This window comes from Poecilia reticulata, linkage group LG17 (assembly GCF_000633615.1).
Source record: "Poecilia reticulata strain Guanapo linkage group LG17, Guppy_female_1.0+MT, whole genome shotgun sequence".
Lineage (NCBI taxonomy): Eukaryota > Metazoa > Chordata > Actinopteri > Cyprinodontiformes > Poeciliidae > Poecilia > Poecilia reticulata.
In genome coordinates, this window is record NC_024347.1 from 25,490,119 (window position 1) to 25,508,026 (window position 17,908).

At 35.1% G+C, this 17,908-nt stretch overlaps 1 protein-coding gene across 1 annotated transcript in view; it reads right to left on the reverse strand.

The window, feature by feature from the left end:
• The window catches only part of atp6v1h (ATPase H+ transporting V1 subunit H), a 25,457-nt gene that overhangs the window by 5,758 nt on the left and 1,791 nt on the right, over positions 1–17,908 (reverse strand). Inside the window, exons 2-10 of the mRNA XM_017309894.1 lie at positions 17,619–17,732; positions 13,181–13,285; positions 12,288–12,347; positions 11,236–11,333; positions 9,574–9,766; positions 5,959–6,137; positions 5,441–5,566; positions 3,535–3,636; positions 2,264–2,377 (exon numbers count right to left, since the gene is read on the reverse strand). Of these exons, the coding sequence (XP_017165383.1) occupies positions 2,264–2,377; positions 3,535–3,636; positions 5,441–5,566; positions 5,959–6,137; positions 9,574–9,766; positions 11,236–11,333; positions 12,288–12,347; positions 13,181–13,285; positions 17,619–17,732 (1,091 nt within the window). The remainder of the gene's footprint in view (positions 1–2,263; positions 2,378–3,534; positions 3,637–5,440; positions 5,567–5,958; positions 6,138–9,573; positions 9,767–11,235; positions 11,334–12,287; positions 12,348–13,180; positions 13,286–17,618; positions 17,733–17,908) is intronic.

Consider the following 17,908-nt stretch of genomic DNA (forward strand, 5'->3'; position numbering starts at 1 on the left):
CACACACACACACACACACACACACACAAAAACATTTCCCTCGCCTTCTTGTTTTCGAGCAGTGCGGCGGGCAGCGAGTGAGCGTTTTGAAAATAAAAATACAAAGGGAGAGGTGGTGCAGCAGAAGCAAAATAAATCACAAAGAGTTTGGAATGGAGTTGGTGACAAATCTGGACAGGTGATCAACAGCTAAGATTTATGACAGCAGAGAGCTGGAGCAAACATTTGTGCTGATTCATTTGACCTTAAAAAGAAACATGCCAGTGTGTGGCGACAGACAAGTTTGGGGACAGAGCAAACCAACAAATATTAAACACATTCCTTAACTGGGATCCTAAATATTTCAGTATTAGTTGACCTTTGATGGAAACATTCTACAAGATATTTTATGAGAAGGAAATGTAAGTTTAATGTAGTAGAGTACCTCAGAAGGGAAAATCTCAGATCAAAATGCAAAACTTTGGCGTTGCGGTCTAAGATGTTAAGTTTTTTTTTTTCTCTCTTCAAACTATTTTCATTTTCTTACATCTTGTCACTTCTAAAGGAAAATGACATCTTTCCTTTAGGTTTAATACATTTTTGAAGATATCATGTAAAGTTTATTGAATTCATTTTGGATGCTTCCCCTGTTACCAAATCTAATGTCTTTGTAGAGTTAACTATTCAGAAGTAAAAAATAAAAATACTAAATGACCTTCAGAGGGTTTTCATATAGTTTTTTGTTATATTGACATTTTTGAGAGTGGCAGAATTTCTTTTAATAACACAAACAGTATTGATAGAAATAAAGAAAGGCATGAAAAGGAGACAGGCTTTATATTTGTTGTACAAATCACTACAATGTGACACAAACAAAAGTCTTATGGGAAGAAGTTGTTGCAACAAAAAATAGGCCTCAAAGATTACCATGAAGAGAATTAAAGGGAAGTTGTGCTTTCTATGACATGCCAAGAAATTCTGTGAGGCTGAATGAAATACAGGAAAGTTGCTCTGTTTTTGAGGTTTCAACCCGTCTATCATGGAAAATGTTAAAACATTTTGCCACATGGACTAAAATCATCAAAATAAAAGTGTTTGAGGGCCAAAAAATATATATTTTTACATCTTTTGTTTTTGAATAAACCTTCCACAATATTTTTGACTTTTTTGTCTGCTCAATTAAAAAAAACACATGCTATGTTTCTGTTAAATGTACTGTATTGTTGAGGTAAAACAATGCATCTGCAAATCACCGTAGATCTAAATAATTGAAAAAAATGGTTTTGTAGGTTTGTGTTATTAAGAAAAAGGCATAAAGTTGGCAAATATTGTAGTAGGGGAAAGAGTGGACTGAGTTTTGTTGTTATGGATGATTGCCAAATTTGGCGGCCACACAAAATAATTTTAGTGGCTACAAACGGCCCACGAAATCAAAATTAAACCTTGTCCTATAGCAACTGTTATGTCAACGTGACATTTCATTGTTGCTGCCACAAAAAATTTACCGTGAATATCAGGGAGGCTATGAAATGTTTTCAATATAATTAAATCTCATTTTATAGTTCTTAAAGCAAATTTGGAATCGTCTATCGTTGGTCGAAGCATAAAAACTAGAGGTCAGAAATCTGTAAAAAAGAAATCATGATTTATTAATTTATTTTTCTGTCAGTAAAGAAAGCATTTAAAAAGCATATGAGGTCAGAATTTTACAAGTATGTATTCTGTTTTTGTCAGACAGCTTTCTTTTTCATGTAGACAAAAGACTTAAACATTTACTTTCGACCAATTTCACTGTTAAATGTGGTTTTAAACATATTGACTGAAACTATCTTCCACAGATAAAGAAAAACCACAGAATACTTTGAATAAATACTCCAACACTCTTATTTAAAAAGGAACATGATGACTCAGACCTAATGCTTTGAAAAACTGATGAAATGTTTCTCAGGTCTGAACAAGGTGTGACAGCCACTACTTAAATCTGTGTTTTTTGGGGGGTTTTTTACCTCCTGTTTCTCCTCAGCAGAGATCTCCATCGACCTTACATCATGTCAGACACACCACCAACCTTCAACCTAAGCAAATGTCTAATCAAGCTGCGTAGATGAAATAATTTATGAGAGTCTGCTCAGGGCTTTGGTCATTTGTATGCAGATTGTAGCTGATGGGCTCTTCACCATCAGGTTTGCTTCAGATAACATCTGACGGTTCACTGAGGTCAACGTCAAACGGAAAAAAACAAAAAAACATTTGTAAAGCAATGAAGTGATGGATTTTTTCATACCAGTTATGCACCATCAGCTTCTGCACGGCCAACAGGGCGTTGTAACGGACTAGTTGGTCTTCATGGTGCATGTGATTCATCACCAGCTGTTTTCCACCCAGCTGCTCAATCACCCTGAGATGGGAGATAATGGGAGAGAGCCTTTATAAACACAACGTGCCCGCTATTTTCATGTTTCAGGTCATCCATGATCCATCATGTAATCTAATCCAGTCCATCTGAAATTTTCTGTGTATCTTATAATGGGTCAGTAGCCTTATGAAAGGACATAATGCTTATGAAAAGAGAAACAGTGCTGCATGATGCTTCTCACAGTAAAGTACATGATCTAACCAAAGAGAAACAAGGACATCCGTGTAACAGGAGTTTGCATCCGTACCGCTGCCTATCAGCTTAAAAATATCTCAGACCTGTCCTATTACTGACTAAAGGAAATTCAGAATATAAACTGTAAATAAATACACACGAGAATCTGCCTTGAAATCCTTCTATAAATAAGTAACATTTTGAGAAACCTTCATATACATGGAGAAATGAGAAGGTCATGTGGACAAAGAACACTTARCTATGTTGAGGGTGACATGCTGACATTTTAGAACAGAGTTGAGTTTTATCTGGCTGTTTTTCGCACAAACACTTCTCAGCATGACATCTTCTCCTGGAGATGCACTTTCACAGCATGAAGTGCGAGGATAGGTGTGTRTGAGTGGTGGCAGTGGGGGCTGGGGATAGCGAGGTAGCTATCAAAAGCACCTCGAGGGCAAAAACTACAACATGAAAATTCCTGTTTTGTTTCAAGTCCATCAGAATAGGAGATGAGGTTTGTTGATGACTGTTTTTAAACTGATATAAACAAAASATATTTTGGGTAAGAACTTTGTTGGATCAACAAAAAAAGAAAAAAGTATAAGCCAGTAACTTTTGCAATCCACCTTTAATCTCTGAGTCAGAAGAAATGTTCAGGGAAAACTACCTGCTGTATTTACATGYTGTCTCATCACCTGAGGCACAGTTTTGGAAAAAAAAAAATCACATCATCATTGATTAGATTATAATAAAAAAGTTTTATTTGAAGATTTTTGAAAAATCCAGTAATTTCAGTATATATTTCTGTGCTTCTKGATTTGTCTCTAGCACAGCAAGAAACAAGCTGCCATTTGTCGATAGCAAATTAAAACCACATAATTATCAGATGCTCTATTTGGAAGTGTCTGCGGAAAGAAAATGAAATTTTTTGGTTTATTAAAAGTATGAGTTGCTAAATTTCTTACCGTTTCCCACGTGGATAATGTCGCACGTACTCTCCGATATCGTGAGCTGCCACGGCTATAACTTGAGGATCATCAGAGACTTCCAGCAGACGCGTCAAGATCCTTTTGGGAATGAGAGAAACTCAGATATTAAAATGTATTCACCAAGTGAGGATTGATATTTTATACAGGATTTTGTCAAAATCAGAAAAGTATGAACTCTTATGTTGATGTCACTATAAAGCAGAGGCATTTCTAACCCATAAAGCTACTATAACACTCTTAAGGTTCTYTAAAGCTTAAACCAAGAGAAATACTTGTGAGAAGTCAAGAAAAGCACACAAAGAAAAAAGAAAGGCAATTTAATCTGATGTCTGGGCTGATTACAGAGAGAGCAATGATGGGAAAGATGAGCAGATTAGAATTTTTACTAAATGTCAATAAGAGCATAGGGCTATGTGACTCGAATAACAAGGAAAACAACCACAGATTGATTCTGTTTTATCTCTGGTGGCCCAWGTCCTCACACAGACACACAAACTTGATAAACAAGATGCTGGTGGTAAAAGTATTACCAGAGACAGGTGTCAACAAAGAACAACTTGTCGGTTAAATGTTTTGAATTAGGACTCTGGCACACCTACAAGTGTTTTTTTAGGAGAAGAGGGTCGAGCAAAATACTTTTCTACAAAGCACGGGTGTTTAAGACTGGAGGAACCTGTTCAAACCTGTTACCGCAACAGAAGGGTGTCAATCTTCTTTTCAATTATGGTTTTCAATCTAACATTTTCAGTTTTTTTTTTTATTAGAAATGTTTTTAAGAAGTCAGACCGATCTAATTCTAGCGGTTGCTCCGCCTGAGATATTCAACATCCAGCTGCTGGCTTTTATATTATGTTAGTGTTGGTTATYATCAGTGTGAATGCAGGTGGACAAAAACCAAGCAGCAAAGTTACCGTATTTTCCGCACTAYAAGGCGCACTGGATTATAAGGCGCACCTTCAATGAATGGCATATTTTAAAACTTTTTTCACAATTGCAGAATATATATGCAGTTCTTTATATCTGTAACTAACAGAACAACTGCATCACTGTTGAGCAGAAYGACGTATTTTGTTGGTATTTCTTCAAGATCACAAGCTGATTATTTTATCACAAAATGAGAATAATTCATTCTGTTATCCTGAATTTTTTTGTACAAAAATGATGAATTGGCCTTTCACGTCCAGATAATTAATTTGATAAGATCAAATAGAATTTACTTTTAATTAAACCTGGATTTCTGTATAGTAGCCAGCATGAAAGAATAATTTCAAACAGGAATCTTCTGATCTTCAACTGATTCAAAAGGCAATTAAGTCTGCAATTTTAGAGGATACAAAAGTTTAATTTCCCCCTCTTTGTGGGTATCCAAATAATAATAAAARGAATACAAGAACTTCAATTATTAAAAGCTAAAAAAAGCATCTCCTGTTTTGCTGAAAATGAGGATTGTAGTTAGAGCAWGTCTAATTTATGGTGATCTTTGTAGCGATAACTGAGATGGTTCAAACAAAATAATTTGTATAAAATTATTATTAGGCACTTTTGAAATTTTGTAGGATCACATGAGATTTTATTATCCATCTTAAAAATTAGTTTTTTGCATCTGCTGCAAAAAAAAAAACAATTTTTTTGCACCACGTGCAATATTTTAATTTTGAAAGAACTTTTAGCATGAAAATACATTTAAAATGACATAAGCTGTTTATTCCATTGATAAAATCTCACATCATTATGCATTGAATAATATTTTCAGTCCTTAGGTGACTGCACAGTGTGCACTTTAAGCAGTTTCACTCTTACTGCAGTTTCAAAAATAACAATAAATCAAGTTTCAGGCCAAGTATAAAATTCCCTATCTGATCACAGTAAGGGCTTCTCTTACTTGAGAAGCTCGTAGTTCTTCTCATTCAGGCGGACAGCATTCTCACGCCAGAACTTCTCCGACTTGTGAACAGGACTCCATTCCAGACGGCCAGACTTGAGCTCAGAGCTGTACTCATCAAAGGARCTTTCAATAAAAAAATTTAAAAAACACAAACACAAGACAAAGAACAGTATTATAAAACAACAAGGAAAAAAAGTCTGTGAATTACCTTTTTTGTTTTTAGTTTGTGAAACACAAAAGGTGCTTTTAATAAACCTCACTAGATCTGAAGAGGTGCAATGGCAGACAGAGATCATCCCAGCGTGTAATCACTGCAGTATTCACAATTATTAAAGTATTCAATCTTTATAGTGTTGAATWATATAATGTCCATAAYTCGGTTAAGCTAGGGGTCATGCACAATTGTAATTGTAGATGGCTCTTAGAAAACATCTTGTACATTGGAGAAGTATTTAGAGCTAAAAATAAATGGTCACTGATTGCCTCCTATTCATGAAACTGTGTCCACTGAGTACCTAAGATCCTGGACGCTCTCTCCCAGCCTCTCAAGCAGGAACTTAATGTCGTCGGTTATATCCTCGTCGTCGTACTTCTGCTGCTCAAGATTTTCCAGCTGCTTCAGTACCTTGCACTGAATCATGGCCAAAGCGTATTCCTGACGAGTCTCCCTCTCCGCAGACTTCTCCAGCAGATTCTGTCAACAACATAACCAAAAGATCTATTAAGAAGTTTGTCAGGTATGGATTATCTCTGTCTGTTAAAACTTTGAGAACTGATAACTGAAAGATSGGTTTTGTGGGACCCAATCAAATGTAATATTGACATAATATGACCATTTGTTTAAATGTTATTTTTAAAAAAAGTAATAATCCAGAATGTTAACTTAACAGGCTGAATTTAAAAATGCTGAAACTGAAATAAACAGGCCAATGCTTATTTCAATTCAGTTTATTTCTAAAGTGTCAATTCACAACAAGTCATCTCAGAGCAATTTACAAAAAAATAAGCATTAATTTACTGCCATCTTTCATACCGAGTGTACATGAAACAACAACAGAAAGGAAAAACTCCAATTTGCAGGAAGAAACCTCCTGCAGAACCCGGTTCTGTACATGCGGCCATCTGCCATGACCGACTGAGAGTTTCAGAAGACAAAGCAGATACACAAAAAAGAAACGTAAGAACTGCCAGAAGCTACATCTGGTCTGCCAGAAGAACGCCACACCAAATGAAACTGCTAGGAAGAGAATTTTTATTAATTTACAAGTAATAATACCCACTGCTCTTATCATGCTAATCACTGATACAAGATTTTTTTTTAAAATGCCAGCTACTGTACATGATCTGTGTACAAACYATTTTGAATTGTGTTAATTCTTAAAGAGAAATCAGCTAAAATTATTATTGGCAGCTTATCAGGTGCAAACTGTAAATYAAACATCTCAGATTTCAGCATTGCCGTTGTCCTCGTATAAATAGTATAAAAACAGTTAAGAGTCAACTCATATATGCAGATGTCTGAGAAAACGACGCTGGTGAGGTCAGCTGCCACCGTACCTGCTCCAAGACTTTCTAGTATATAGCAATTTTAGTTTTAATCTTTTTAAATACATGTTATTATTTKCTGTGTGAAAATTCTGCTTGCTCTTATTTTGTTTCTTCCCTTTCTTTTCTTTGGCTGCAGGCACCAATAAATTTCACTGTGCTGTGTGTAACTGTGCATAAACTAATCTACGTTGGTAATTCTCTCTGTCTTATAATGGTACAATCATAAATCAAGGCACATAGAATCAGTAATACAACAGAAACGCTAACAACATTTATGATATAGCAGATAAATCTTCTGTATGGATATTTCCTCTACAGAAATGTTAAGTTGATTTAGGAAAACCATATGTCAGACTTAGAGTGAAAATTGAGTAATAAAGATTTCATGCATGTACTGACTTCCAATGTTAAATCAACATATAATGGATGYGCATGTCTTAAACCGGCATTTAATATGCAATATTAAGATTGTGTGGGAAGGGAATAAAAGGGAATAATAAGAAACGATGTTATAGAAATTTATAAAATTATTCTCAAGCAAAATAATGAGAATTTGAAAAAAAATCTATAAAACTGAGAAAGTAACATTTTTTGTGCAACATTTTCTGCTAAATAAAAGAAGAATAGTTTTCTTAACTTGAAATACAGATATTAAACATTTTATATTCTATCAGGCAAGTAGCGGAGTGGGTATACTGTTATTTAAAAAAAAAAAGTTTTTTAACCTATCTATAAAATTGCCATTTCTTACTTCTTGTCCATTGTGTTTAAAAAGTGGAATTGTTTTTGTTTTGGACAAATGCACCTTTCAGAAAACAAAAAGTTGGAAAAAAAATAATGYACTTAAATGTAAATAAACTTGTTCCCCCAAAGTCTGACTGGGAGAGAATGTTGCACTGACTCTGGAGTGCAACGTTTGGTGATGTGTTCAAGGACGTCCAGATGGTGAGGATAATTTAAGTCCCTTTGCTCATCCCATGTGGTGAGCAGAATCATTTGCATAATAAGGACATTTGGGAAAACACAAACATGCAGAACACTGCTGATTATTCTTTAAAAGATTCCATTCGAATAAAAAAAAAAAGAAGAATGTTCTGCATTYTGCAAAATTTGCAGTGATACTTTGAGAGTCCTTGAGTTTCAACAAATAAACTTTTTAATTGTTGCTAAACAGAGACATTTTGTAGCTTCTTAGTAGGAAACAGTGGAAAGGAAGTTGGACGGCTCAGGGGAAACCCACTTAAGACGAGTCTCTTCTCCCATGACCACTTGCCACTCACTTGGTTTAATTAGTTGTAACAAGCATTCTAACTCTACAAGAAACTTTTAAGAATGCCTAAAGGAAGAAATCCTTTCCTCTTACAGAGGGATCGTTAAATACTTATTTTTTTTGTCTTTTTTTTTCTCTGCTTTATATACTGAAAGAGTTCTGGGCAAGATTAATTAAAACAAAGACTAAAAGGAGATGGACAACAGATGGACATCTTAAATGGACAATGACACAAAACATATCTTCTGTACTCTATATTCTTTATCCACACTGATCCAGATCAAAGCTATTGAAACCAAATCTGATATCTTTCTAGATTTTGTGGAAATTTTATATTGAAACCTACTCTCTCGCAGAACATTTTATTCCCTTCAACTCTAGGTACTAAATTTATTTCGTTTAGTCAAAAAACAGGTGATGAAAATACCGTTTGACACAAACAGACACATATCTATCACAGATGAAAATGACTGAAACGTAACAGCAGCGGCAGTTTGAAGGAGAGGCCTAAAATGCGGAGTACTTTCCAGTAAATCAGGGTTTAAAAATCAGCTTGTTCTGGGCTCATGTTTCAAACATGTAATCAGTGCCATTTATCTCACCATTGTACTTGGACCAAGGTCACTCAGTCTGTCTGATGTTGGACAAAGTTAAGATACTGCTGAAGCTTTTTCTTCTTAAAATCCTACTTCCTTTCTTACAGTTTACTCAAAGTGAAATATGAATAAGTTATCCTCTTGAGAACTCTGCTCATGTTTAGTGGACTGTCAGTTGCACTTTACTTTCAAAAGATGAAATAAAGCAGGCTCATCTCCCAGTGGATTTATACCACCAATCTTCATTTTGCTCTATTGGGTCAGATAATTCTTTCAGCTCATCTTTGTAATTTATCACCATTTGAAAAATGTAGTTATTGAGCAATTTTATCCAATTAGAAGCAACTTTCCCTGCACATGATAAACTTCAAGCAAGCATTTATTTCTGCTTAAAATTCATTCCAACTACAATGAGAAAAATGTGTTACTTAAGATGAAAGTGTAAATCATCTCATCTGAGCAGATAGGATAGGGTTTACCTTGAAAACAACTGCTGACTGGCGCAGAAAATAAATATGAAAACAATGAGTAAATACAAAAAAAAATAAAACATTAAAGCAACAAATTTTCTATTTTTTTTGTCAAATATAAATGCCAAAGTAAAGCAAAACCACAATCTTAGGAACAGGTAAGCAGTAATATTTGATTTTAAGGCTTTTTCCTTGAAATAAGAACATGTACTAGGACACAAAACCAGTGAAAAATTCACCACTGACCCTGAAGGCAGCCAGAATGATTCGAGTGACCTTCTCCTTTACAGACTCCTGAAGGATGTCGGACAGGGCGGGAACTACGTTGTAGCGCCTCAACTGTTCACAAAGCTGAGGACTGAAAGCCAGCAGCCATATACAGAAGATCATCTGGTACTGAAGCTGGAAGCCACACTTGTTGCTCAGCACTGCTGTTATGCTGCGACAGAAAAAAAAATGTATATAATTAAGTAAAAGATAAAACAGGCAAACAAAGCACAAAGTGGTGAGAAGAGGACTCACTCTTATATCTAATGCCTGTTTACTCTGCTGGGCTTTCACAGCTGTGCACCTACATGATGTGCATCCATTATCTCTGATGATAGCTCAAAATGAAATATTCAGACAGTCTTCAGATAATGGACAAGTTGTTTAAAATGCTCAGTACAGTACTGATGCTCACAACTAAACAATTTGCAGAAATGACTGTTAAGTGCAGAGATGTGGACCTTATCGATGCGCAACAATTAGCACACAAATTGTGTAGTGAGGCTGGATTTACAGCCCACTTCTAGGAACAAAGCATGGAGCCAGTTTGAAGACGCTGAGAATCATTGATCATTACATTAGAACATAATCTTGAACCACAGATTAAAAGTGGTTTAATCACCTGGTTTAAAAACATGTGTACACACCGCTACCTGAGAGTCACATTTACAGAGAAACATCATTATTAGCTCAGGTGTGAATTTAGAATATGTTACTTTAAAAGTGGAGGGGCTCAGTGTTTTCAGAGATGCATCAAGAGTGCTGCATTTTAAAGTTACATTATCACTTAAAAAATAAATAATCCCACATTTTTTTATAATCTGATAGTTTTATAATTTGATGGATCTTTACAGCCATCAGGTTTTAAAGTGAAAACTGATGGATTCACTTTAAAGACTGTTAATCTCATGATCCCCAGCACACTTCTCAGGGCAATTCTTCAATTTGTGGACAATTCTACAGTAGTCAAGATTTAAATATGGAACTTGTAAAAAATACAACGAAATACTGCGGATGAATGGACAGAGGGATGAATTGATTTTCCAGCCACAAGGACAGAAATGAAAGGTTTAGAAATACAGATATTTTTCCATGTTCTGTTTTATTTTTCTGTTTTAGTTCAAACCTGGAAAGTACTAAAATCTGTCCTCTACATTTTCCACACTTTTTCAAAGTGTGTAGAAATGCTTTAATCTTGAATAAATCCTGATGCAAAACTGTCAGTAATCAAATTAAGTCAAAGCACACAGTGTGTGTACTCAATTACCAAGTATGGTCAGTTTTAGATATGAACGTGTAGCAAGGATTTAAAACAGCAAAATTATCCAACATCAAGTTTATACAGTACAACTATTAAGAGTTTGTAGCAGTCAGAGTTTCTTCTAACTGTTTGAACCATGTAGTAAAGTAGCTAAATCATGTGCTGGAAGTCAATCATTACATCATTACAGTAACAATTTCTAACATTAGTTACAATAATTAAATTTGAAAATTCTTACCCTAATCAAAAGTCGAGAACAAAAATGCAAACAAAAAACATAAAGTAGCTCAAAATCAAACTTTACTTAACCTCAAAGTTATTTACAATATTTTGTATAAAGGGTAAATAAAGTTCTGCAAGTTAAAAGAATAATTTCTCACCAGTTGACTCCATCAGCTTCGACCCAGGCAAATCTGTATTCATTGACCCTCAGCATCAGCTGAAGACAGCCAGCCACACACTGAACGTACTGAGAACTCTGCAAAATACAAAGGCAAATCCAAAATCAAGCATGGAAAAGGGTTAGAGCTGCATAGTCAGGGGACTGTTACACATTTAAGTTCAATTCCAGACGTCAAGTGGTTCATAAGCAGAAAGCACAGAAGAAGGCAACTTCAACCTTGCATTATTGTCACGTATCAAACCAGAGGCAATGCACATGCAGTCAATATCTAATTCATGCTAAAAAAAAAAACAACAAAAAAACAAAATCACAGTAGAGTTACGATACAGAGCAAAAGTGGAAAAAAAAAAAGGGTCCAATTAGACCTGAGCAAAATGTAAAGAAATATTAGAGTGCAGGAAGCTGAGGAAAAAATTAGATAACATTAATCAGTTAATTGAAAGAGGTAGAATAAAAGCAAAAGTCCAGCAAGAGGTTCAGGCAGCAATGAAGACAGAATAGCAGAGGAGCAGACGTTACCTGGTTGAAAATGCAGAGGGGAAGGAAATGKTAAGTTATTAGATAGCTTGCGTGGGCACATTTCTGAGCACACTTCTCAGAATAACTGCAATATGTTTGAAAAAGTATGGGATAAGAGATGGTGGGATGCCGCATCTGTGCAAATGTTACTTCAATTTCCTCTTGTTAGTCTAATATTCAGAGAAAGCTGTTTGTCATGCGCCTTCAACATTAGAGCGGAACTRGCTTCTGGCATGCTTTTCTCGCTCTGACTTTAAAGATCAACCTGTGGCAGCAAACACCATGCTGTCTAAAATGGAGACGTCGCTCTGATATTGCTCATGTCTCCACCCATCTAAAGCTGGTAATGAAAAACTGGAGTGCAGCAACAGGATGGGTGAGAAAAGAGAAAAGGAGAGAATAGATGTGGAAGTCCAGCAACAGCTAAGGTATGCCAGCTTCAAGCCCAGATGTTTGTCCTTTTCTTTCCGGGTGCCGAGTTGACTGGAGATGCACTTTGCTCATACTCACTTCACTGGGGGAAATTGTTCCTGCTCCTGTGCCTGTTTCTGGACCTGAACCGTGTAGATTCTAATAAAAGATAGAAAACAATAGACAAAGCTAAAATAAAATAAAAGCTATTGTGAGGCAAAGAACCACACAATATGTGCATGACCGAAGCCGAAATTCAGGAAGAGTAGAAGCTCAATGGTTCCTTTTGTGCCTGTTGAAAAAAGAACTAATACAATTTCAAGAAGTAAAATTAGTTTTAAAATCCTAGCTTTAATGCAGATATCTGCCAAGGCAATCCAAGTGTTTAATTTGCAGTCATTAGCCCATCTTCAAGAATACTGAGGTTGCTGAAATCAAATATGAATGAATGCATTCTATTAATTTAGATAATGGTTTTACTTTAAATTCAACTCACAGGACAAAATGAAGAAGAAATGAATAGAGAGAGGAATTAGAAATGCCTACAGCTAGTAAACTAATTAGGATGGGGGATAAATTGAAACTCTTTATGAGAAGAAAGAAACTAAACCTACAGGCTCACTAGCTTATATCTGAGAAATKAACAATTTGTTGTTAGAAAATAAAAGAAAACCAATCATTTTCAAAAGATAGCTAAATCAATTTCAATTCTAATCAGCAACATAATACGATGTTTTCATCCATGTCACATGATGATCCAAAAACTGGACCATCACAAYAACAGTCAGATGTAGTAGGAATCATGTTTTATAAATKCAACACTTTGCAAAATGCATAAACTATGCTGTGAGTCTGAAACATAAGGAGAAATAAGAAATATTTCACAAATCTGCTTACTGTTTAGTTATGACATTTGTTTCTAAGATGAAACCATCTCTTAATTTATTTTAACTTCATATCATATTTGATGTGCAACACTTTGAGTTGCATACCTGTGAACTGAGTTGGCTTTTAATCCAGTTAAARTAGTAGTTCAGATCACTTCCCTCCATCAGGTCACGCCCCCAGGCAGCCAGCTTAGCGATGATCCTTGCAGCCTAAGAYGGAGGATGGAAGTTGACATCAACTATTATTTCAACATCTACACCACGTTTTTTTTTTTTTTGTAAAATGAATCAAAACTTGAACTGAAAAAGAAAACGGTGCATAGAGATTAAAAATCTATAAAAAAMGATTTAATCAGAAAAGTGTGTTGTGAATTTGTATTCATCCCATTCAATCGATATCCTTAAATAATAACTTATGAAACAATAAGAAGAGCTTTGAATTTCCGAGAGAGCACTGTTCATAAAAATCTGTTGACAAGACGACTACCGTATTTATCTGACATTCTAGGAAAACAATCAGAAGTCATGTTTGCAGTTTTCTGCAAGGTTGACGTTCAAAACCRTCATCCCTCCAGTAAAACAAGGAGGAAGTAGCATTGTTCTTGGTGGATGTTTTTATTTTTTTTCAGCCGACTATTGACTGACTATCTAACAACAGTCAATAGCAAGAACGACTATTGATTGAGAGAAATCGGAGGCCAATCCTGGATGAAAAAACTGAGGTAATGGCAATCCTAATCAAAGCATATTCATACAGTAGTATAGTCTAGTCAAGTAAGTGCAAGCTGTAAATAAGATAGAAAATGTATTTTTAAAACTTAATATTTAAAACAAAAACAAAAAAAATAATTTTTGCAATGAGAGAGCACTTAGAACTTTTGCAAAGAGAAAGTTTCAGTCTCTACAGGTGCAGAACTGGTACAGACATTTGACAAAAGACAAAGTTGAAGCCAATAGTGTTTAGAAGATGGCTACAAATGGATGACAAATGTTTCAGAAATGTATTAGCCAAGAAAAAAAATCTTTCAAATTTCCATTTAAAAACATTTTTTTATTGATCTTTTAAAATAAATCCCCCAAAAAAAATCATGTTTAGGTTTGTGGTTGCAACCTGATAAGATGTGAAAACAATCTCAACATTGAATGAATGTTATGAGTTAAGATGAAATAAATGTAACCATAGTGAGACTGCTAGGAAGTAAAGTAATTTTGTGTTGCGTTGCTGTGTTTTCAAAGAAGCAGCATGATAAGAGTGACCTTAAGAGAGTTTCAACACACAACAAGATAAAGTCTTCTATAAAGCGTCTCTAATTGAAATTCCACAGGCATATACGTCAAAAAGATAAGCAAGCCAACGTCTGGGTGCACACTGCGTTTATACAAGTTTTCTTTTAAAAAGGCTTTTCAGCAAACTTGTTCTAAAACAAGATTATGGTAGAAACTCCATCTAAGGCAGGACTCACTGAGCCTCATGTCTCAAATCTCCATCATGGTAACACTTGACTGTGGCCCAAGATGAGACAGGAAAAAAGAAAAATCAACTCTCCAATTTCCTTTTTGTCAAAGGGAGGATGTGTAGAAACAAGGCTGAAATTTAAAAGTGAGACTCAGTATGACACTTGGATTGGGTTAAGTGCTCTGTCACAGATCTGAGGTCGCATTTTGCCCACCTGCTGGACACCATCTGGCTGCTCTTCGTAATTAGACAGTGTGTGCCGTGTCATAGTACTATGTCTGCCATTAGATGGTCAGTCTTGAATTGAAAAAGAGTGGCAGACAGGTCATTACCTTAATTGCTTGCTTTGTAGGAAAAAAAGGAAGGCTGTTTTGTGAGGAATTATTGATGAATTTCTAAGATTAGTAATAGAAGCATCTGTTAAAGTGACTGGATGTGAAAAATGTAATGCGGTRCACCAAGTTGGAGGTGAAAATGCGAGCCTCCTTTTATTATTCAGTACACAGGGATTGCTCTTAATCATTCTGTGTCCTTTCCTAAAAACACAACGTTGTGGTTTAGCTGTAAGGTCGAGCTGTAGATAGCTTGTATCCCAACCTAATGTGAATAAACACCATTTCACAGAGTTCAGGTAGAAACATAAGCACGTTCAATTGGAGAACAAAAATAAAAGAGTTTTATAAGTGAAAAACATTAAGTGTGATACAMAAGACGATGAAAAGTTCACAATTCACACAATCAAAGTAGAGACGCATCAAGCAATTGGTTGGTGACAAGTATTCATTCTCCAAAGAGCTACCAATCAACGCTTACAATTAAATTCCTTGTTGAAGAATTTATTACTAAGACTTAAGRCAAGGGTCTAACAGGATTCACTTTATTTGGCCACAACAATTCTGAATCTATCTAAAACTATAAGCTAAAATTATTATTATTTTTTTTTCAATAAATGAAAAACATGTGAATCTGTACAGTCTTGAACTAACAGTTGATGCATAATGACCCCTGCAATAAAAAAGAAAAAAGTATGAGGGTCAGAAATACTAATCAGACTACATTCAATGACTAATTAAAATTAAATACTGTGCTCAAGCATTTGCCTAGCCAAGGGGAACATCCAACAGAGACAGAGTGAGTTAACAAGAAATCATTATCTAATATAGGACAATCAACCAACTGCTGTACGGTCCCTGCAGAGCTAAATGATGATTACTAACCAATCTGTTTTAGGCTGTCCTGTCTTACGGATAGAATATATCATGTATCTCACTTTTTTTTACAGATTTACAAATTATCTATTGCTGGCAATAGCAGCAACATTTAGCTTAAAAAGTGTGAACAAAGCAAAACATCATGTTATAAAAACAACCAAGAAACAGGTTAAAATTTTGAAAAGTTTTATACATAATATTTTATTTACTATTAAGTAGAGAACCTTGGAAATAGAGAAAGTTGTAAGGTTTTTACAGCTGGTATGTCTTACCTTTTATACCTTCTTTTCTCAGGTTATTTCTAAATTATTTCAGGCTGTCCTGCTGAAAAAGGTTGCTGCTACTTGAAAATGTGAGTCTGAAGAAAGAGTATGCACCATTGTTCAACTAGATGCGTGTGTGTTTGTGTGAAGGTAACATGGCTGTTATAAAAGATGTTTCCTCTGCCAGCTTCCCATCCTTCGATCAAGTCTATTTCTGTTATCTTTGGCTAAACTTTACCACACACTCTATGCCATTTACACACTGCATTAAAATACGTGAATCAATAGACAAGGTCACCTCCATCTGTAGAGACACTCCTTCCCCAAGGTTTTGGTACAAACATGCCCTTTTATTTATTTCATACTGCAGACAGAAGTTGGTGTTGGGCGCTGTGACTTCTTTAATGYTTTGCAGGTTTCATATGCTGCAAATTGAAATTCTCCATGTTTTGAGAATTTCCTCAATCAAAGCACATTTTAGTCATTTTTTTGTTAATGTGTGAAGCAGTCTCGTTCAAGACAGAAATATTTCCATAATACACTGGACTACAATCTTCCAGTTTACTGCTGATTTTAACCCAGAACATTTTCATTAGYTCTTTACCTGACTACAGCACTTACACTTTCTTCTTTAAACACATGAAAATCAATACTAGTACATTATCAATTTGTAATATGAAACAAAATAACCCAACCAGAAACCCATTTTGACTTTAACTTAACTAATGTGTTGTTTTAATGTTGCATGTTTTATCCAGAGTAAAGGACAGCACTTTTCTTTATGACAGACATTTACCAACTTTGAGGCTCTAGCTTATAGGTCTGTGTATATTAAATGTACCAACCAACAGCTCAGAGATCACAATCACCCTGGGCTGTACAGTACCAGGAAAACATATATCTGAAAGTCGAACATTAAGAATGTTGACATCAGTTACAATTAAATCATAATTTAATGACTCCTTGTTCCTTTTTTAATGTTCATGAGTGGCTTGTAGTGTAATTTTGGTTTGCTTAGAATTTTCTTTGTGTACAAAGAAACCAAACCTGTGGAAAAAGTTACAARTTAACAAACTAACAAACTTATTGGGACCCAAAGTAAACTGGTTATAGATGTGAAAATGCCCTGACTTGCCAAATACTTAGTGGCAAGCAGAGTGTGAATGAAAAAGATAGCAAGTCAAATATTGCATTCAAGTCACGCTTTGTGACTGCAATAATGTGATGGCGATTGAGACGCAGCTCTGCTCTAGAATCTTTTCAATTGATTGATTCTGAATCGTGAGGTCAAATACAAAAAAAACCAACTCTTTTTCTATTCCACTAATCCAACAAAAATAGGAACTCTCTAAATTGTATGTACATAATTACAACAATCAACAGCATACATTGTGAAGAATGTCTTTCAAGTTTAATAAAAATCAAAGCTTTTCTTTGATGCATAAATTGGGGTAATCTTCAAATTATTTCATTTTCTGGAGGAACTTTTAACAGCTACCTCTCGATAGCATGATTCTTGTTTTTGTGATATAGTCTTTAGGAAACAAAGTAAATCAAAAAATTGGAATCACAACCTAAAAGACAACTAAAAACTTGGTGCATCTCTAACTCACCATGTGGACAGTAAACAGATCCTGACGATTGAGCATCGGAAGGAAGTAGGACCAGGCTGTGTTTTTCGTCTTTTTGGCGTAGTCAAAGAAGATGTTCACTCTCTGGTGGTTCTCCTAAAAAAACAGTTGAAGTAAAATCTTGGATTMGCACTTGGACTGTACTTGTGTTGATGTATATCAAACTGACTGCATGGGAGAAACCACAATACCAGAATCAGGCCAGTAAAACATTTTATTTGTAAAATGATTTCTTTGACAAAGGATAATTAAACTACAGAATGTGAATGTTT